We start from the raw sequence: 22,264 nt of genomic DNA on the forward strand, positions 1-22,264 counted from the left end.
AACATTTCTGCAAAAAAGTTTAAATAAACCAATGCATTTATTCAAAACCTATTTAAAACTTTTTTCACAGACCAACCTTGGTAGAACTGCATACTTTTTTTTGTTTGCTCTTATCTGAAGCTACACTATAATTTTTTAAAAAATTATAAAGTACTGTTGAACAATCTGGCGAATCTTCTATGAATTTGTTTGAAGCTCAAAAGCAGAGGGTGCTTTCTCCCATAATAATTTAGATAAAAATGGTTAGTCACCCCTTATTCCTGATGTGGGGTTCTAGGAACACGTTTTGCAGGTGAATCACCTTTAATACTCTTAACTGTGGTCAATTGTTCTAATGAAATCCCATGTTAGATGCTGTACTGTTGAAAACAATAGTAGGAAACATCTGTTACAGAGGTGCATCCGCTGGCTGCTTATTCATTCAGCATCAACTCCACCACAACACTTCCAAAGGCGTTTTTTTCAAGTACTTAAAATCAAGCCTACATCTTTACCTGGAGATACTTGTGCCTCATTCTGTCCTGGTGAGCCAATCACTGCTTCTGAAGCATCTGAAATTTGAAATGTGTTTCCCTAAATAAAAAATTAACATTATCCACATAAGTATTAATAGGGAATTCATAGAAAGGACAATTCAAGAGCTCTTCAGTATCTTGGTAAAACCAACACCTATCCTCCCATTCAAAGACTAATAAATATTAAAGAGCTAGCAAGCAAGCATATAATCCTTGGGCCATAGGTGGGGGTGGGGTATAAGAAGCTGGGCAAAAAGCAAGACAAACCATATTATGCTTGGTTTTTTAAACTAATTATTATCAAAATGAGTTATGCAAATGGAAAGTAGCTTATCCCTCAGGGAAAACTTCATTATTATTTTTAAAGCCTGCTTTGAACAGCAAAACATGTTATATATATTTTAAAATTCAGATTACCAGTGAAATTGAAGATACTATTTATGCCTTTTCAGCTTCTAGTATTACAGCAAAACATGTTATATATATTTTAAAATTCAGATTACCAGTGAAGTTGAAGATACTATTTATGCCTTTTCAGCTTCTAGTATTACACTCAGGTTTAGGGACTGGACTCTGATTCTCACCATACATGGAGTAGATTCACTGAAAATCAATGAGGCTGAGTTCCACTGGTTTAAATGGGTCTACTCAGTGCATGACTATGTTTGGATCCAATACTAGGATACTACAAAAACCAAAAGTATATAGTCAAGATGCATATAATCTAATACTAGGATACTACAAAAAACAACACTACAAAAAAAGCAAAAGTATATACTCAATAGACATAAAATCCAAACTAGCTAAATATCTTTCACTCCCAATTTAGCAACTTCCAGTTAAAACCTGAACGTATTTAGCTACTTATTCCTAAGCAGAAAAATGAAAATTCAATAACCTGCTGTGAAAGCACATCAAGTTGGTGGAATCCAATGGACAGTACCTGCGCATGATTCTGGCCAACCACAGCTTCATAAGGAGGTGGGGAATCAAGCGGACAAAAAACCTCAACTCCTTTAATTCTGGCTCCATAAATATGTGGCAGTGGGATGACATCAGAACCCAGCATCCTAGGAGAAAAAGGTTGTATCAGCTATAAAGTTCCCTCGACTCTTCTATGGAAAGTGGTCCCACAGAATTCAGTGACCACAGCAGATATCATTCTTTTGTGGAAGAGCAATTTGTAGGATACTCTTTCAAGAATCTTCACAGGGCCTCTAACATAACCCAAACAGAGACTGTTATCTGTGAAAACATAAGCCAAATAATTTAAATACTAAATCCAATAAAAGTATATGTGATTTAAATAAATGCTGGGAGTTAGACACATAATCTTGGAAATCCATCACATGAGCAACAGAAAGTGGCATAAGCAGCTGGAGATGCTGTTATATTTTAAGCCAGCTGCACAGCTGACTCCCAGGTAAGAGGTCGGCAGGAAAGGCCTCTGTGGTGTCCCAGAAGGATCCTCTCTCACATTGCTATGTGCTATTAATGTTTCCTTACATTCTTCAGTTCCTTTTTCATACTTAGGCTGCAGCTCTAGAAAACCTTCACAGCTAATTCTAGATCAGGCTGTGTGAAAATTCAGCGCCATGATCATGAAATGTGAATTGAATTTCTCGCTCATCCCTTAGACAGCAAACTTTTATACTCTGAATCCTAAGCCATTCAAATTTCCTAATTAACAGACATATTTTTATCTGGTGTATAATGTGCCTATATATTTAAACTCCCCATACTTAAATAGTCTATTATGCTATGCTTTACTTAGTATGTTGGCTTTATATGAAAATTTGAAACTGATACCTACAGGATTTAAGTAAAGAGCAATAATTACCATTCCAGTTTTTTGAGATTATTTTTTTTAGGGGAACCAGCAGGGGGTAAAAACCTGCTTGAGTCCAATGTGTCTCAACATCCTCCTACTTTACTGTGAGTGAAGAGAGGTGGACCAATCTGGGACTAGGGAAAAGACAGGGAAACACTTCAGTTCCACTCTTTCCATGAGCTCTGCTTCACTTAGCTTTGTTTCACACTTCTTGCTTTCTATTTTTTATTTTGATGAAGGGAATCTGCATAGTAATGACTCTGTATAGATCAGGCAGACTACAGGAGGTGGCAGGGATGGCCAGCATTTGATTAGTATTTTATCCTGCACAATCAATTTACTTTCCATTAGTCCAAGCCATTTCCATTTGCAAGACACTATCAGCTGCCGCCACGGATAGCTGCCTGAAGCCTGGAGAGCGCTCTCCAGGCTTCAGCGAAAGCCTGCATTCGCTCCATAGGACGCACACACATTTCCCCTTCATTTTTGGAGGGGGAAAAGTGCGTCCTATAGAGCAAAAAATACGGTAATAGTGTTCCACCAAAACGTAAAACATACACTTCTCAAAGAAAGCTTATAATCCATACTACTTCAACACAAAATTGTGAACTTATCCTTGCTCTTAATGAAATATTCACTTGTTATCCTTCTTCCTTCTTCCCCTATGGAAGCCTTAACAGTTAATAGTGTTATCTCAATTAGCAATTACTTAATTAGTATTTTCATCACTGGGATGACAGCAAGATTGCAGGTAGCAGTGAAATGCTCAGCATGTATAAAGTACAGTGTTTGTGTGTAGCTTCCTTCCTTCAGTGCTTTAGAAGATAATTGATTTGGCTCCACAATCAGTTTAAGAAGATATATATGCAATGTATCTTCCTGTGATGTGCAGGAACAGTAGAAGAGGTAAAGCTAAGAGGTCTCAGCGTGTGGAAAGAGATAGGGGTGCTGGGAGGAGGAGTTTGGATTGGTTAGGCACTTGGGAATGTTTTGGGACAAGTCAGGCCTGTACAGAAGGGACAGGCTCCATGGGAACCGTCCTGGAATCAGAATGCTGGTCTTTTGACATCTGAAAGGTTGCAGAGCAGCTTTCAAACTGCCTCCTTACAGAAAGCTGAGATCCCTTCAGTTCAGGATGAAAGGGAAAACATCTCATATAATTCAAATAGGGATGGCACCATGTTATACTTGTATACAGAACTAGGTAATAAGCATGCACTATGATACGACAGCTCGCAAAAGAGGAGAATGTTCCATGGGAGAAAATACATATCCTAGATACATCTGTGAGGAATTCTATCTTTAGGTGTTCAGATACCAATTCTAGAAACCTCTGAGCCAAAATGGTGAAAGTGGGCAGCAGCACCCAAACTTGACCCACAAGGGGGGGGGGGGCGGTAACCATCTGGCCTCTTGGCCTGATCCAATTCCCCACCCTGGCTAAGATCCTCCAAACGTCAGTAACAGAATGCCAAGATAATTAAAGTCTTTGCAAAAAAACACAATTTAAGGAGAAGGGTGTTAACTAGCAAGGTTTCAAAGCAGACATTATAAATAGGGTACAATTACTCATTTACTAAATTTATTATTATGGGATTGATATTGGGGACCAGGGTCTGGCAAATCATCATATGTATTAGTATCTAGTCACTGGTCCCAAGAGATGTCATTTAGTATCTCACTAGAGCAATCCACCAACCGATTACTGTATTCCTGTTTTACACTTTTTATGCCTTCCTATTTACTCAGTTCCAAATTATAAAATAACTAAACAACATGAAAATTTGCTCCCCATGGAAAAATATAGTTAAACTAGTAACTAGTACGGTATCTTCTGCAAAGTTCTGCAAATACAGTCCCTTGAATGAATATAGAGAACAGAGCAACAGAACAGAAGCCTATATTTTGAAGTAAATTATGTGTACAAAGTACACAAATTATTTTTATCTAATTGACACAAATAATTAAGAATATATCATCATATACCATTTGCTAAAATTCTAAAAGTGAATTATCTTCTAAAATTGCAAAAACCAATTTTATTATAACATATATAAAGGTAAAGGGACCCCTGACCATTAGGTCCAGTTGTGACCGACTCTGGGGTTGCAGCGCTCATCTCGCTTTATTGGCCAAGGAAGCCGGCGTACAGCTTCGAGGTCATGTGGCCAGCATGACTAAGCCGCTTCTGGTGAACCAGAGCAGCGCACGGAAACGTCGTTTACCTTCCCGCCAGAGCGGTACCTATTTACCTACTTGTACTTTGACGTGCTTTCAAACTGCTAGGTTGACAAGAGCAGGGACCGAGCAACAGGAGCTCACCCCGTCGCGGGGATTCAAACCGCCAACCTTCTGATTGGCAAGTCCTAGGCTCTGTGGTTTAACCCACAGCACCACCTGCGTCCCTATTACATATATAAGAAAGTGTATATAGTTTACACCAGGAGAAAGTTACTTCTTTAAGTTCTATATGGATACTAATGGACGTCAGGGAAGTCTAAGACATTTTGCTGCACAAAATAGCACCACCTCTCATTCTACATTCACACACACACTTTATTTCAGTCCAAAGAACCCCAAAAACATTTTCAAAAGCAAAATAAAACAGAAATACAGGAAAAGGGTTCCAAGGCGATCACTATGCTTCATCCGAGTATGTAGGTTTCTGTTTCTTAATACTTCTAAGAGGAACTTAGCCCCAGCCAGAATAGTATCATTTGACATATCTCCAAGGATAGGTGGAAGGTTTCAGATTTTCCAGTTAACAGAGGTTTAATTAACTGATCCCTGGCTTGTTTGAACTGCTCACCTTGGTTCTCAAACGCCTTGGCACTCAAAACAGCTTAGTTCTCAAATGCTGAAAACCTGGAAGTAAGTGTTCCGGTTTTTGAACGTTTCTCGGAAGCTGAACGTCTGATGCAGCTGTTGGCTATTGTTTCCAGGGCACCTGCACCAATCAGAAGCTGTGCCTTGGTTTTCGAACATTTCGGAAGTCAAACGGACTTCCGGAACGGATTAAGTTTGGCGCTTTGGTTTTTGCTCTTTATTTTGCGTTTTTGTTTCTGAGGCTTTTTCTGTTCATTTGTTTCTGTGACCGTGCGGAACCCAGTTCAGCTACTGATGGATTGATTGTGTGACTGCAGAAATGGATAAAAGCCCCCCCCATCCAAACAACGACTGCCATCAGTGCAAGTAAGAAAAAAAAAATTGTAATTTTTATCATCTACAATACTATCTTTTTATTTTATAGTACAGTACATTGATTATTGCTTTCATTTTATGGATCAATGGTCTTGTTAGATAGTAAAATTCATGTTAAATTGCTGTTTTAGGGGTTGTTTTTAAATGTTTTAAAAGGATTAATCCATTTTGCATTACTTTCTATGGGAAAGCATGCCTTGGTTTGGGAACGCTTTGGTTTTGGAACGGACTTCCGGAACGGATTAAGTTTGGGAACCAAGGTAGTACCACTGTAGTAGAATATGCTTCATAGAGTCAACACCCTGACAGCATAAGCAGAGCCTATTCTGACAGGGTATATCAGACAGCCAGAATTCAAGGCAGCCCACCATGCTTTGGTGGAGAGTGGGCATTCACCTGTTTCCAAAAGTAGAACTGAGTTAGGGACAGTTTGGGGCGTGAAGTAGGGAACTTAGCTTGGAACCCATCTCACTTAGAAAACAGACCATTGTACCAGACGTTTGAAGCATAAAGGAGTTGGGAAACAGATTTCGCATTAAAGACCCTAATAATAATAATAATAATAATAATAATTTTTTATTTATACCCCGCCCTCCCCGGCCAAGGCCGGGCTCATGGCGGCTAACAAGCAATAATAAAAACAAGTTGAATGATTACAACTTAAAACAAAATTAAAATACAACATTAAAATATTGAAACATTAAAATATTAAAATGCCTCATTGAAGGAGAAGTAAAAGAAAAAAGAAAAAAGAAAGGGAGGGAGGGAATCAAATTGGCTCCAAGCCAAAGGCCAGGCGGAACAACTCTGTCTTACAGGCCCTGCGGAAAGAAATCAGATCCTGCAGGGCCCTGGTCTCATGAGGCAGAGCGTTCCACCAGGACCCGGGACCACTAGGGTGTTGCTATTTATGGACCTTGAGGCTCTCCGTGGGGCATACCAGGAGAGGCGGTCTCGTAGGTATGAGGGTCCTAGGCCGTGAAGGGCTTTAAAGGTCAAAAGCAGCACCTTAAATCTGACCCTGTACTCCACCGGGAGCCAGTGCAGCTTGAAAAGCACTGGGTGAATATGCTCCCATGGCAGAGACCCTGTGAGGAGCCTCGCTGCAGCATTCTGCACCCGCTGGAGTTTCTGGGACAGCTTCAAGGGCAGCCCCGCGTAGAGCGAATTACAGTAGTCAAGCCTGGAGATGACCGTCGCATGGATCACTGTGGCCAGGTCGGGGCGGGAAAAGTAAGGGACCAATTGCTTGATGCGGCGAAGGTGGAAAAATGTTGCCTTGGCTGCCTGCGCCAGGTAACCTGCGCCTCCATGGAAAGGGAGGCGTCAAGGATTACACCCAAACTCTTAATGGAAGGCAATGGCACTAATTGGGCCCCCGCAAGAGAAGGAGTTGGTCCCTCATCCCCATGCCATCCCGACCCAGCCATAGGACCTCTGTCTTCGAAGGATTTAGTTTCAATCGGCTCCCACAAAACCATCCCGCCACAGCTTCCAAGCATCTGGTCAGTGCGTTCGGGACTGAGTCGGTGTGGCCATCCATCAGCAGATAGAGCTGAGTGTCATCAGCATATTGGTGACAGCCCAGCCCAAAGCTCCGGATAATCTGGGCAAGGGGGTGCATAACGATGTTAAAAAGCATCGGGGAGAGAATTGCGCCCTGCGGCACTCCACACACCAAGGAATGGCGTGACGACATTTCCCTCCCTAGTGCCACCCTCAGTGCCCGACCAGAGATAAAAGAGCACAGCCAGTTACGGGCTATGCCCTGTATCCCCACGTCTGCGAGGCGGTGGTCCAGAAGATCATGCTCGACCATGTCAAAGGCTGCTGACAAATCTAAAAGAATCAGCAGTCCTGACCTGCCTCGATCCAGTTGTCTACGGAGATCATCTGTTAGGGCAACCAGAGCCGTCTCAGTCCCAAAACCAGGACGGAAACCAGACTGAAATGGATCTAAAGCCGTTGTTTCCTCCAGAAACCTATCAAGCTGCTCAGCAACCGCTCTCTCAATTACCTTACCCAGATATGGAAGATTTGAAACTTGGCGGTAATTGGATAGGTCTAAGGGATCTAGTGAAGTTTTCTTTAAGAGTGGACACACCACTGCTTCCTTCAGTTCCCCTGGGAATGTCCCCGTGCTAAGGGACAAATTGATAATTTCAACCAGGGGGGTCCGCACGACATCTGGACACTCCCTAATCAGCCAAGACGGGCACGGATCAAGGAGGCAGGTGTGGGCCTACCAACTTGGAGGAATCTATCCACATCAGAAGGGAGTATCCAATTGAAATGGTCCAAAAGTCGAGGGGCCTCCAGTTCAGTCACTATATCTAAATTGGCAGGGAGGTCACGGCGGAGCAACAGGACTTCCTCCGCAAAAAAGCTCGCGAATGCTTCACAGCTGTGGATCGAATTTGTGCTTAAATTTGGTTGTCCTCCTAAGGACGTTATTGACCTAATTATTCTAAAAAGTTGTGCCGGGCGAGAGCTAGTGGATGCAATGGCAGCTGCAAAGTAAGATTTCTTAGCAGCTTTCATAGCCATCTCATAGGCTTTCATAAGCGTCCTATAGGATGTTCTTGAAGCTCCGTCACGAGTCCGTCGCCATACTCGCTCTAGCCGTCTGAGATCCTGCTTCATTTTTCGGAGCTCCTCAGTAAACCAAGGGGCCCGGTTTCGACGGGGGTCGCAGAGGGCGCTTAGGCGCGATCTCATCAATGGCTGCCAAGAGCCGGTTATTCCAGTCCTCAACAAGGTCATCTAATGAGTCGCCAGGAGGAGCAGGGTCCCGCAAGGCTTGTCGGAATCTATCAGGATCCATCTGTTTTCGCGGACGAGCCCAAATAGGTTTGCCACCCGAGCAGGGGAGGAGTAGGAAGTCAATCTTGGCTTTCAAAGCGTAGTGATCAGACCATGGCACTTCCACAGGGGGAAGCATGATCACATCTATGCCAGCCCCAAAGATCAGATCCAGCGTGTGGCCTGCTTGATGAGTGGGGCCCAAAACAAACTGGGAGAGCCCTAGTGTTGCCATGGAAGTCACTAGGTCCAGAGCCTGTGAGGAGGGAGCGGCATCGGCATGGACGTTGAAGTCTCCCAAAACCAGTAGGTTTGGGAACTCCAAGGCCCAGCCTGCCACCACCTCCAGCAGGTCTGACAGGGTGGCTGCCGGTGTGCTGGGTGGTCGGTACACCAGCCAGACAGCCAAGCTCTCCTTGGTGCCCCACACGAGACCAACGCATTCAATGCCGGAGATCGCCGGTGATGGAAGAGCTCTGAATTAACAAACACTACTCCTCCCCCCCGACCCACAGTCCGCGATTGATGGAGGACAGAGAAACCTGTGGGTGTTATCTCATGTAGGGAGACTACTTTGTCTTCCCGTACCCAGGTCTCCGTCATGCAAGCCAGGTCAATCCCCTGCGAGACAAAAAGTCACGCACGGTGGCGGTTTTGTTGCCTAAGGACCTGGCATTGCACAGCACCAATTGCACAGCCTTTTCGCTGATGGAACATAGTGACCTCCCTTTGTGAAAAAGAAACAGAGTATAGCAAATTTTCTCATCTCCACCTTCTGACAGATAGTCTGCCAGTGGCAATTCCAGGACTTTGTGTGGTGAAACAACAGCCCTAGGTACCGGAAGCATTTAGTCTGCTCTAGGTTATGGCTATCTATACCCATTTACAAGGGGCATATCTTTTCTCGAGGACCAAAATTTTGGAATTCTCAGAGTTGATGGATAACCTGTTTACAGAACAGTAATCTGAGAACTTTCTTAGTTGGTATTTCAAGCCAGGTCTGAAACGAGAGAGGATGGATGCATCGCCTGCATTTAGCAAAAGAGGGGTCTTTCTGGTTCCTATTTTTGGGAGATGACCATCTGGGTCCATTAGACTTTGCTCTAAATCATTTAGTACAAGGCTAAACAATGCGGGGGCCAAAATACAGCCCTGTCTCACTCCCCTAGCCAACTCAATCCAGTCCAAAAGTTGGCCCTGCAAACCACATCTAACCTGAAATTTGATTTCACTGTACAGAACTTTAATAGGAAGAAGAGTCATTTATCCGGACTTCTGGGGTGGCGCCATTGGCAATGGTGGACTCCCTCTGAATTGGAGGGACTAGCTCCCCGCGAAACGGGTCTTTTCCGCTACGGCGAAGCGGGGACCCTTTTAAAAATCACAGGCGGATGAAGCCTGTGACCATGGGACTCGGCGGGCACCCTTAGCGCCCCCCCCAACCCGCAAAGGAACCCACTAACGGGCTCCAAAGCGAAGAGGGGGAAGTGGCGCGGTGCTGTGAGTCAACTGCTTCTTCCGTGGAGCGAAGCCGCACAGCTGTTGCCGGAGAGCGCTGCCTTTTTCCTGGGACAAATTGGCTTCTAAAATAAGCACCCGTGAGTACTTAAACTTTGAACAATTGGACTTTAAATAAGGACTTGCGAGCAGAAAGGAATTGGACTTAAAAATTTTACTTCAATTTGGTACTGAAACGGGAAGGTCTAAACAGGAAGTCAGCCTTCCGTTTCTTTGTAGACAGAATAAAGCAAAGACAATGTAAACTAGAGCTCAGAAAATCGCCTCTAAAGGATTGGCTTTCATCATTTAAAATTGTTGAACCCCCCTTCGGCAGCAGGAGTAGAAGGGGGATCTTTTCTGGACTGTTTAAACCTGCAGAAGTGAGTTTAAAGTAAAGTAACTTTCCACCGTCCTGATCCTGGAGCGGGGTGTCAGGACTGACGTTTGAAGCTCATTGACCAGAAATAAGCGCTTTTGACAGATAGCTAAAAGAAGAGGAACATTGTGATTCCATTGTTTCCTTTCGCACCTTAAAGGAACAAATATTGACAAAATATCTGAAAAAAGGAAACTCTGTTGCTAGACTTGTTTTTAAAAGAAAGATTAAACAGAAGTTTTCCCCCTAGAGGGAGACTGTGAAACTGTAACCAACTCCGGGGAGCTGGCACCTGTTACAGATTACAATCGTGGGAACAGACATCTGACCTTGCAGGACAATGTATTCAGAAGCTCTGTTGTGTGCTTTCTATAAAACAAATGCCCTACTGGAACAGTTACATGAGAAGACGAATTTGATGGCTGATTCGATTAGAAATTTTGAACAAGCAGTGGGAAATTTTGAACAGGCAGTGGGAAAATATGTGGAGCCCACCCAGGAATTAAATCAGGAGTGTGTCCTGACAGAACAGGCCCTACAGGAATATGAGCTTTCGGATTTGACAAATGAACTTGGAAAAAGCCAGATTTGGAAAGAAAAAGTTTGGTTTGGTTTGGAAATGGGGGGTTGGATAGACCCTCCTATGCAGGGATGTTTGGACTTTTCAAGTCTGGCAATGGGCTGTGAGATGTTTGGGATTGTGGGGGCTCTTAATTTTGGAGGGATTCTGAAACATGTTTTTAAATATCACATGGAATTTAGTGTCGATTATGGAAAAGGGGCTGATCTGTCGAGAAGGGTCAAAAATATTGCTAAGTTGGAGTTCCCACGAGTGAAAGGAGCAGGAGACAAAGGAAAATACAGCTATAAATATGAAGAAGAGCCGCGGAAGGGACATGGAAGGGACTTAAGGGCCTCGGATATAAGATTACCAGGTTAATGCGCCAGATCGATGGGATAATAAGGACTGACAAAACCCGGGACCAGGAGGAAGGGACGCTGGATGAAGATTGGATTTGTTTTTATTTCTCTTTTTCACTACTAGGACTGTTTTATAAAATTGATGAATGTTAGAAAAATGTTGGAATGAAATTACTTGGCTTTAGTAAAAATGTTTAAAAAATTATGCAAAAATATTATGGTTATGAGAAGTTGGTAAAAATAAGATTTAAGTTTTAAGTCTCAAGGTTTTTTTATAGTAAGATAAGATTAAAATAGTTTAAGGTAATGTAATGACAGAATATTATGAAATATGGAAAGGATTTGCTGTGACAATTAACAAATAGGATACAAGGAAGGGGGGGAGGAGGTGGTCAAGGAAAGAGGGTAATGACAGTTGAGGAGTTGAGAATAATGGATTTGTTTTTAAATGTTTTTAAATGTGTGTGGTGTGTTTCTGTTTTTGTTTTTTTGTTTCTTATTTTGAATTTGTAAATAAATATCATTTAAAAAAAAAAAAAGAAGAGTCATTTATCCTGCAGTAACAGATGTAATTTGGTCCATAGTTTCAATCTGGAAACAGAGTCGAAAGCAGATTTCAAATCCATAAAGGCAACAGATAGTTTTCACTGCAGAGGTCTTGTGTATTTCTCTGCTAAGTGGAACATCACGAGGCAGTGATCTGATGTTGAAAGGTTATCATGAAAGGGAGCCTGGGCCTCAGACATTATATATTATAATTTTAAAAAGTTGTCAGAGAGGAAACAAGCATAAAGCTTTCCCATTATAGAAAGGAGACTAACTGGCCTATAATTTGAGGGCACATTAGATTGTCCTTTAACGCACAGATTTCTTTTGCTGTAACTGGCCTCCAAAGTGAGAGCTTTGTCAACTCTGCAAAATAATCGTCACATATGGTGGGAGGGAAATTCATATTGTCAGTAAATATTGTTTTATAATGGTTCTCCCGTACATGGGCTGGAATAGCGCAGTTAGGGGCTGGGGAGTTACTTCTGAGCATACCAGAAACCAGTTGGCAAAAAAGTTTAACTTCATTATTTAGCGAAGCATTCAATACCAGAGACCAAGAGTTGTGTTCAAACTGCCTTTTTTCCACAGCCAATAAAGCTTTATATTCCTTTTTTATTTTGAAATAGGTTGGAGGCAAATAGTTTAGACCAGCATTTTTATTCCACATACAGAAACCAACCTGGCTGCTGACTCTTATTTCAACACGGGCAATGAAATAGCATCCTTCACCACACCTGAGGACAGCAAGCTAGCTGAAGAGGTGCAAGGCAGGCAGCGCGCCAAGCTCCGCCTAGCTTCTCCTGCCTGAGGCAGCTGCCTCACTCTGCCGAAGGGCAGCACCAGCCTGATCAATAGGCTTTAATGCTTAGAAAAATCAATTCATATGCACCTTATTTAGAAATATCTACGGTATAAATGGAATTTTTAAAATTTAAAATCAATTCACCCTTCTCTAAGCTATTTCAGAGAGTTTCTGTGCTGAAGCAGTTGGGAGTCTAGCAATCAGTTTTTATGGTGGCTCAAGGCAGCAGCTTTATAATATCAAATTTCAACAAATCACTATATATCTTTTATCCAGAAACAAGTGTCAAGAAGTTTTTACATGAAAACCACAAAATTATAATCTGAAGTCAGTCAAAAATTACTGCAGGTACCACTTGTGCGAGAAGTTACATGTAAATCATGATTTCAATGAAAGTGGCAATAAGGCTGTTGCTTAAATCAGTTATTGGTGAACCAGAATATCCAGGGAAAGTTGAGTTTCAGCATTTTACCTGCGATTGATCCTAGGCGTACAAGAGTAAAATGTAGCAAAATATGAGGGAGGTGGTACTGGTGGCACAAAATCTTCTGGATCAGAAGCGTGGCCTTGTTCTTCAGCTTCTTCCACATAAACATGGGGCTCTTCCTGACAAGATAAATGTTTGTTTTGTAAAGACTTCTGCACTGAAACCACAAGCAGAATTCATGGAAGACTGACTTCCTTCTGCACTTTTAGAAAACAAAACTGTGCCCTGCACTCACTTACTATGCAGGATCTTCTTGTGGCAAATATCTGCAGATAACGTAGGGCAGCAGCTACTAGGCATACAGTAGTGGTCAAGGCATTCAGAGCACAGAGAGCAAAAAGAACTTTCTGTAGTGCGACAAAAAGGAAAAAAAGACTACAAAAATAAGAAAGGTATGCAAAGGTGAGCCAACAGAACAGATGACAATAGGCATCATTTTAAAATGTGGACTTTTTCGATAAAGCACACCGAAACAAAATGGAAACATTTTAATTGCATCAGGTTTTGCTACATTCCACTCCCTGAAACACAGGTGTCTCTCCATTTACACGGGGGTTACGTTCCAAGCTGTTGCACACCTCACTGAAATTGTGTAAAATGGGAAGTCGCCTGCATTTCTTTTCAGGAAATTTAAGGAAGCCAGAAGCTCGCTGAGGCCGCTCACCTGACGCACAGGAAAACTTTTCCTTGTGTCAAGTTGAGCAGCCTCAGCACGCCTCTGGCTTGCCCAGAGACCCTCCCAGAGCTCCAAGAGGATATCCACTCCAGGCTCCAGGGAGCGTCTCCTTGCGAGCCACAGAGCGGGTCTTTGCTGAGGAGCTCTTTGCGTCTCTGCCCCAACTTCCAGGATTCTGGGACCACACATACGCACAGCTGCACAGGAATTGAACATGCATAAATGGGGGGGGGGGGGGATGCCCATACTAGGATAATGGGATCACTCTGTGTTAAAAAAGATCCATAACTATTCCAAAATCCATAACTACTACGGACAAGCTGCTTATATCATAACGGCAACCACTGCTTTGTAGATTGCGTCTATACCCTAGAAGTAAGGTGTCTTACGACTTTCAAGGGCTATCTCATTCTATAGGCCAAGAATTTATAAGTTAACCTCCTCTTTCATTCTGAGCAATGGGTTCTTTATGAAATTACAACATGATGCCAAAGTGCATTTTTCTTGCAGTTTATTCTTTGCCAATGCAGTCCATGTCACATGGCAACTTACCTTGAGTAGAAGGTGAACTGCACCACATGGTTGGACAGGATACAGCTTCAGCGCATTATCTTTCTCTGTGCATTTTTCTGGCAGAAATTCTTCACAACAGAAACAAAACTTACTTTCACCCACATCAGCCTTCAATATTGTGAAAAGTAAAGAGAAATTTGAATCAGTAAATTGAAAAATACTGCACTGAATGCAAAAGCGAAGTACAGAAGAATTAAAATCCATAAAGCAATTTCCGACTCTAATAAATGTATTGCTTGAGGAAAAATTGTGGGCCCAGTTGCACTGAGGCCATAGAAGGGTGTAAGGTCTGTAGGGTGTAAAGGGACCCCTGACCATTAGGTCCAGTCGTGGCCGACTCTGGGGTTGCGGCGCTCATCTCGCTTTACTGGCCGAGGGAGCCGGCGTACAGCTTCCGGGTCATGTGGCCAGCATGACTAAGCCGCTTCTGGCGAACCAGAACAGCGCACGGAAACACCGTATACCTTCCCGCTGGAGCGGTACCTATTTATCTATTTGCACTTTGACGTGCTTACGAACTGCTAGGTTGGCAGGAGCTGGGACCGACAGCGCCACCTGCGTCCCGTATAGAAGGGTGTATGAACAGCAAATAAAACAGAAAACATACACTGGGTTCAAATTTGGCCACAACTTTATTGTTTACAGATGAACGTAGGTTTGCTGTAGGCACAGAGTCAGATGGGGTAGACTAATGTTAAGGAGTCCACTTAGGATGTGAACCACATCCAGGGTATCCCCACTGCTCTCACCGACCAAAGGTGCTGGGGTCCATCACAGACCCTCCAAGTGTCCCTATTTTTCAGGGACATTCCCAGATTTACAGAAGCCATCCCAGTTTCTGATGTGGTCCCAGAACGTCCCACTTTCCCTTAGGACGTCCCTATTTTCATCAGAGAATGTCGGAGGGTATGCCATCAGCCCCTGAGCTGGGCATGTGGTTAAGAAGCACCACCCTCCTATAACTCTTAAGTCCAAATAAACAATAGAAGAGCTCCCCCTTCTTCTCCTCTCATGAAGGACTTAGTGCTTCCTGGTCTGATATAATCCTAAACTGCCATTATATTCAAACCAGAACTGAAAGCCAATCCTTGTTCAAAGCAACTGCTCAAATCATAGCTTGCCAGTGTTCTTTGCCAGCTTTAGCAAAATATAAAGCATGCTGAGGCATTCTTCCATTAGACTATAAATTAGGATTATTTGGCCCCAAATGGACACCAAATGTGGTTCCTTCAGATCATCCCTTCTCCTCTTTGAGAAAGCTTTGTATCAACATCCTCAGTACCAATGTATTGGACATCTACTGTGATCCAAATAATTTAGGGGCTGAAGACCAATAGGTATGTTATTTTTAGTATTCTCCATGTTTTGTATAATGCGTACAGTATTTTTATGCTCAGGGAGATAAGGACTAAGCAAGTAAGCCAAAGGCTTATGGAAATAGGAGTACAGACTTGGTATCTGAACACAGATAATCTATAGATCCACGAATTAATCCGTTTATTATTTGATAATATGGTTACTGTTATTCCTTTTCTAAGCCACTTTTTTGTTAAGAGAGCAAAACATAATAGAATATAATTAGACTGCAATCCGAACTCCACTTACCTGGCAGTAAGCCCTGTTAACTAAATTGACTTCTTACTTCTGAGAAAACAAACTTAGGACTGCAGCCTTAGTTAGTATTGGAGGGAGGTATAGTTTGCTTTATAGTTTGTATATACAATGCTTGCACTTCTAAGTCTCCTGGCACGGTAAAGCTTTATATGACAAGCACAGTCATCTACAGTCATGCTTCAGACACAATCAGGTAAATTGTCTCCTCACCAGATCACATCTAGGGAGACTGGATACAAATTGAGCACCTTGGCATCCCAGGATGAATCCAGCCAGGTTCAAGAGAACACAAATGACAGAAAGCAAAACAAACAGGTTAACCTAAAACAAAACAAAAAATACAAGAATTTTAAGCTGCTTGGCATTCTACGTAAACACTATCAAAACACACTGTCCTGCATGTTACCTTTGCCATCTATGCCTTAGGTTTTAAAATACTGTGCTAAATTCATTGTCCACCAAAAGATTTGCCATTTGAAACATATTCCTACATATTCAGTTATATTCTATCACTTATAAGCAATCATAAACTTGACAGGCTGGTATAGAAACTTCTAAATACTGCTTGCAGAATTTGATATTTCAATCTGTTACATTATTTTTCACTGGATTCAATATTATGAAATCTGAAGAAGTATCTAATGATCACATTGCAATATGGGAAAGAAAGCTGATGAAGCCGCTTTATAGTACAAACACTGAACTGAAAACAGCATATTCCAGCAAAGGCACAGGCAAATTTGACAGATTCAAATTACACTTTACTTTCTCCTCTACTACCAAATATAGTATAGAATATATTCTTGACATAACCCACATTTATTTTGCAGATACTCTCAATAGGAAAAATTACACAGTCTATTAAACAGATTATGCCTCCTTTATTATCACAAAGATCTCTGGATGGAGGAAATAAAGACATTAGTCCCAGCTATGCCTGCCCTCTGATCCAGATAGGTACCAATTAATGATGGGGGGGGGGAATTCCATTTAGTTGGCATTTAAATGTGCACTGGGCGATCTCCGGTGCGGTGCTTTGAATATTTAATAAAAAATCAAAGTTGTTCTGTTTGATGTTTAAAAATATTGATTTCTTAATTTTGGGTTCAAAAAAATAGGGGTCATCTTATACATGGGGACATCTTATATACGGAAAACACAGAAAACTATGGCATTATACAGTAGAAAAAGAATATAATAAGAAAACATACTAGTCAATATTAAATGAAACACAAACTTCTTGCAGGGCTTAAACCCTGAAAAATAGATACTGTATTTTTCGGGCTATAGGGCGCACCTAGTTTTCAGATGAGGAAATCAAGGGGGGAAATATGATTCCCCCCCCCAGCTCTAAGAGCAGCGGGCAGTCTGCACGCAGCCTGTGCACTTCTCCCAGTCCTTCTCCCGCTATTGCGGGAGGTGGGGGAATTCCCCCACCTCGTAGAAAAGCCCGCAAAAGCCGCGCACCCTTTAAAGAGCGAGCCGCTCTTGGGGGCTTTTCCCCAAGGAGGGAGAAGGGACTGACTGGCCGAGTTAGTCCCTTCTCCCTCCTGTGGGCGCGGCTTTTGCATGCTTTTGCGGGAGGTGGGGGAATTCCCCCATCTCCCACAAAAGCCCACAGGAGCCGCGTACCTTTTAAAGAGTGCGTGGCTCCTGCGGGCTTTTCAACCGAGCATGTGGGGCTGGCAGTGGGGAGGAAGCGCTGCTTTCCCCCACCGCCAGCCTCAAAGCGGGGTCGGGGAGCAGCACTAAGGCGTCACGCACCTTCCCGCTGCCCCCCTGAACCTGTGGGGCTGGTGGTGGGGAGAAGTGCTGCTTTCCCCCACCGCCAGCTTCAAAGAGCAGACTCTCCTGGCTTCAGCGGAAGCAACGCGAAGCCTCTAGAGCACAGGCTTCGGAGGCTTCGCGTTGCTATCGCTGAAGTCAGGGAGCCTGCATTCGCTCCATAGGACGCACACACATTTCCCCTTCATTTTTGGAGGGGAAAAAGTGCGTCCTATAGAGCGAAAAATACGGTAATTTGTTTTCAAGTATATTTCATGCTTATCTAAAAATTACCAGACTAATATAATGTATAACATTGGATACAGATAGGGTTTTCTGTCAGTTTGCCTTTCTTAGTGCAGAAAGTATTGATCTACTGTGTAGAGATCTTTCTTTTCTAATTAATTCAAGAGGGTTTTGTTCTTATTGCAAATAATCTTCTTGACACTACTCACAAGTAAGTGGATTCAATATTTCACCCACACAATTTCTATAGAACAGCATGAGTTGGACAATAAATTATTGTGCTATAACCAAACCAGAACATATACCAGAAGTATCATTGGTCTCTTCCATGTGGTTAATCCTATAATTCCCGATAAAATTACCTGGAACAATAAAAAACAAATAGTTATTAAGAAGTGAGAGTTCATCACCCATGCATGTTGAATAGCTCTAACTGTGAAGCGCTAAAAGAGCACTGACAAAATTCTGATTAAAAAGGTAGGAGCTCAGGACCCACTGACTGGGTCACAATAGGAATACATATATGATCAATCCAGTGTGCTGCCTGTAACACACGTGTGCACCCTCCCAAACACACAACTCTTCACACCTGGATTGTCTATTGAAGAGGAATGGGGACAGTAGAGGACTCCCACTGTTCCCTTTAATTTCAAGGGTATTCCACACATTTTAAGCTCTACAGTGGTACCTCTAGATGCGAACGGGATCCGTTCCGGAGCCCCGTTCACATCTAGAAGCAAACGTAACCCGTGTCCGCACGGGTCACGTTTCGGCGCTTCTGCGCACGTCATTTTGAGTATCTGCGCATGCGCAAGCGGTGAAACCCGGAAGTAACATGATCCATTACTTCCGAGTTGCCGCGGAGCGCAACTCGAACGCGCTCATCCCAAAGCGCATTCAACCCGAGGTATGACTGTACTAGTAAAATACAGAAAAGCAGTTTCAGTGCTGAACGTAGGATGCCAATTTTCCTGCTTTGCTAATAGAACCAAAATTTGTTCCACTATTTCTTTTGCTCTTCAGTTGAGTAAGCATATACATGTAAAAAAAAAAAAAAAAAAGATCCATTTCCAAGCAGAGATTAAAACACACATTTAAAATTTAAATTTAAAATTAAACTTAAAAGGATGTTCATCTAATTCTATCACGGAATGCTTTTAGCTAGGAAGCAAAAACAGGTGGTGGACTGGCAAACTTTTAGAGAATTTTATCTTTAACAGGCCTTTATGTTCTTTATGCTTTTTACACTTTACATTATTAGTCATTTTTGTTTGTTATTGATTTTGCACAATTTTCTATAAGTCTCATGCTCACAAAGAGAAAACTTCTCTATCAGTGTAGGTTTTTTTAATAAAAACAAACACCATATTTTTATTAAAGATTTCTTGGTTTACAAAAGTATGTCCAATGTCTCTTTTTTCAAGTTACATTTTCTACAGATCAGTTTCATTTGTTGAGACATTAGTGTTACAATAGAAAGAAAAGGGGAAAAGAGGAGTGTGGTTCAATGATAAATTCTGCCATCTGTGCTGTACTGATTTTCAAATCAATTTTGTTATCCATATTAAAATTAAGTTAGTTGCACTTACATTCTCTTGAAATCAATTTTTAAAACCAATGAGACAAGGAAGTGGTGACAAACTAATGCTTGCTTTCTAGATGATATAAGCAGAACTTGAAATCTCTACTTTCATATATGAATCATAAACTTGCATAAATTTGAGAACTTTTAAATTTTCACTTTTTTCTTCTTGGTTATCAAAAAAGATACTAAAAGCCATCAGCTACAAAACGAACATCTAATATGGAACAAAGCATCAGTATTCAAATCACAGACCCCCACAACTGGTGGTTTAACATCAGAACAGAATAAAATAACTATACAGATGGGACAATTGCAGGCCTGGAGCCATAACATCAGCAATGATGTCCATCATCTGGGCAAGGGCAGCCCAGGTCCCTGCTTATCCTTCTGCTCTTCCTTTATCAACATATTTGACCACATGGCCTGTTCTTAAAACCAACTGCTGCATGAGGTGACACACCACACTAAATACACAGCACCCATTTGTACATGTTTCTCATTTGACCAAGGTTATGTGCATAAGATATCTTCTTTGGTTGTGACCTTCCTCAATTGTTACCAGAAACTGAGTGTCTGACATATCTCAACAGGAATGTTGTTCCATAGAACAGGGGCAGCCACGCTAATAATGATAATAATAACAGCCCTGCTCCTGAGAACCTTGGAATCTGCAAGTGAAACTTTCCTACAGACCGCAGTAATCTCCTGGGTGTATAAGAGACTACCCTGGTCCTGAGCTGTATGATGAGACATAATATCAAAATTTTCCAAAAAACTTTCATTTTCTACCTCTTCTGGTCTAGAGGTGGACAAGAAATTAGAACTTTCCCCTCTGTTCCAAGCCAAAGCCTCACCTCCTGAGACTAACCCTTATCAATGAGCAACTGACCCACCTGCATATAAGCAGCTATAGACTGCTGCATTCACATAGCATCAATCACCTGCTTTGAAGGTCTTTGATAGGATACTGACTCCACACTCCCCCCACCTTCCCCAACTCTGCTATCTCTGCAAGAACAGGCACTTGTGTTTACTAACACTCCACAAAAATAAAAATATATCTAAAAATGCCTTGCATTAACCCAAATTTATGACTAGAGCCTGAAATGATGCTCTGCAAAGTTTTAGCTCTCTGGTTACAAAAAAAGGGGGCTAGGTGCCCCAATTTTATCTTATTAATTGCGTGCCTTTGGTGTTTTTTAATAGCATGAAGAACAGTTGCTCTTGTGTTCAGATAATACAAGATGCCCAAAACTTAAAATGCCTTGCAGTGGGTCAGACCATTGGTGCGTATTGTCCACACTGTCTGGAAGTGCTTCTCCGGGGTATCAGGCAGGGTTTTTCATCCCCACAAGGAGATGATGCGTTTTAAACCTGAGACTCTCTGCATGCTGAGCACATGCTCTACCCCAGGGGTTGGCAAAGTTTTTGTGGCTTGGGCCAATTCACGGTCCCGCAGACGCCTGTGGGCCGGAGTGTGCCATGTGCATAGCCAGCACATAACCAGGCACTTCATAATCAGCAGGTACAAAAATGGTTATATTTTTAAAATAATATTTAAGTTATTATTTAAATAAACAGAGATGCATAACCCGGAAAACTTTGGAGGCAATAATGAGGTTCCCATTATTTTCCTTGAGCACTGAAGATACATTACATATGGGAGTACTGTATCTTCAGTTCTGAAAGTTAACATACTTTGCAACCCTCAGAGGCAGGGAGATGCAGCACATAGAAAAACAAATTCCATGGAAACCAATAAGAATTATTATTGTGCCTTGTGCATGGGATCAAATGTCATATGATAAATGATATTTATCAAGTGATATTTACAAAACAAATCAACTGTTCTCCACACGAGGAAGGTTCATGGAATGTATCATATTAATACATGCATAGGTAAATAGGCGCAACCGAATCTTGCAGATTTGACATCAACAGTAATCGGGAGTTCTCACAGAGGCGCCCGACCCCCCGAGCTGCCTCTCGCTCAGGGCCGGGCGCTCCTGCCATCGGAGGGCGAGCACTCCATCGGGGTCAGCAAAGGAAGCTCGCCTCGGAGGGGCCTGTCAAGAGCAGGCCTTTGCCCGGCCCGGGGCGGGGCACTTACCGAGGAGCCGGCCCAGAAGGGGCAGGAGTTCTTCACTTGCGGGGAGCTGCTGAGGGACAGCGCCCCGAAGCTGAGCGCCACCAGGCAGCCGCCCAGGATCAGCTGCAGCAGCCCCAGAGACAGCAGAGGGCGCGCCGGCAGCAGCCCCGGCCGAGGCGGCGGCGGCGGCGGCCTCCCCGCCCAGCGACAGGCCCCGCCGGGGGAGAGCGCGGCCGAGCGCGGCCCAGGCCACCCGGAGCGGGACCAGGGCGGCGGCGGGGCGGCGGGTCTGGGCGCCTCGGGCGCCGCCGAGAGCCGGGCCAGCGGGCAGCACGAGCCCGGCAGCACCACCGGCAGAGACATGGGCAACAAGTGCGTGGCCGCAGCGGCCCCTTTAAGGCGCGCCAGGAGGCCAGGCCCCGCCCCTCCGCGCTCGCCCCGCAGGCGCGCCTCCCCGCCTCCGCGGGCGCCCCCTGGCGGAGGGTCCTGGAGCTGCGGCGGGAGGAAGGGCGCGGACAAGGGGGCGGGGCGAGGCCGCGGCGCCGGAGAGCTTGGCCGGTGGCTCCGCCCAGATGCGCGCCCTCGCGCGCGCGGCTTCCGAGTTGCCGCCCAGCCCCGTCGGGAGCGAGCCTCTGGGGGCGTGGTCTCCCCTTGCCACCGATTAGCGAGAATTAGCCTGGCGGCCGCCGTGTAAAATCTGCCACTTTACAAGTGTTACTGTAATCCTTCTAAA

At 43.4% G+C, this 22,264-nt stretch overlaps 1 protein-coding gene and 1 long non-coding RNA gene across 3 annotated transcripts in view; both read right to left on the reverse strand.

The window, feature by feature from the left end:
- ENTREP1 (endosomal transmembrane epsin interactor 1) overlaps positions 1-21,919 on the reverse strand; it is a 29,513-nt gene extending 7,594 nt beyond the window's left edge. The window contains exons 1-8 of one of the 2 annotated variants that reach the window (XM_080972757.1): positions 21,553-21,919; positions 18,163-18,219; positions 16,058-16,168; positions 14,213-14,341; positions 13,224-13,331; positions 12,970-13,103; positions 1,459-1,585; positions 495-573 (exon numbers count right to left, since the gene is read on the reverse strand). In XM_080972757.1, the coding sequence (XP_080828883.1) occupies positions 495-573; positions 1,459-1,585; positions 12,970-13,103; positions 13,224-13,331; positions 14,213-14,341; positions 16,058-16,168; positions 18,163-18,219; positions 21,553-21,894 (1,087 nt within the window). In that variant the 5' untranslated portion in view covers positions 21,895-21,919. Of the gene's footprint in view, positions 1-494; positions 574-1,413; positions 1,586-12,969; positions 13,104-13,223; positions 13,332-14,212; positions 14,342-16,057; positions 16,169-18,162; positions 18,220-21,552 lie in introns of both variants that reach the window. The other variant, XM_080972756.1, reaches the window with a different exon arrangement.
- LOC308458443 lies at positions 616-1,407 on the reverse strand. The gene is made up of 2 exons (XR_013977418.1): positions 1,046-1,407; positions 616-959 (listed from the first exon to the last, which is right to left on the reverse strand). It is a non-coding gene; the product is annotated as an uncharacterized lncRNA (long non-coding RNA).
- Positions 21,920-22,264: the final 345 nt, after the last annotated feature.

The sequence above is a fragment of the Podarcis pityusensis genome (assembly GCF_964106645.2).
Source record: "Podarcis pityusensis genome assembly, chromosome: 11".
Classification (NCBI taxonomy): Eukaryota; Metazoa; Chordata; class Lepidosauria; order Squamata; family Lacertidae; genus Podarcis; species Podarcis pityusensis.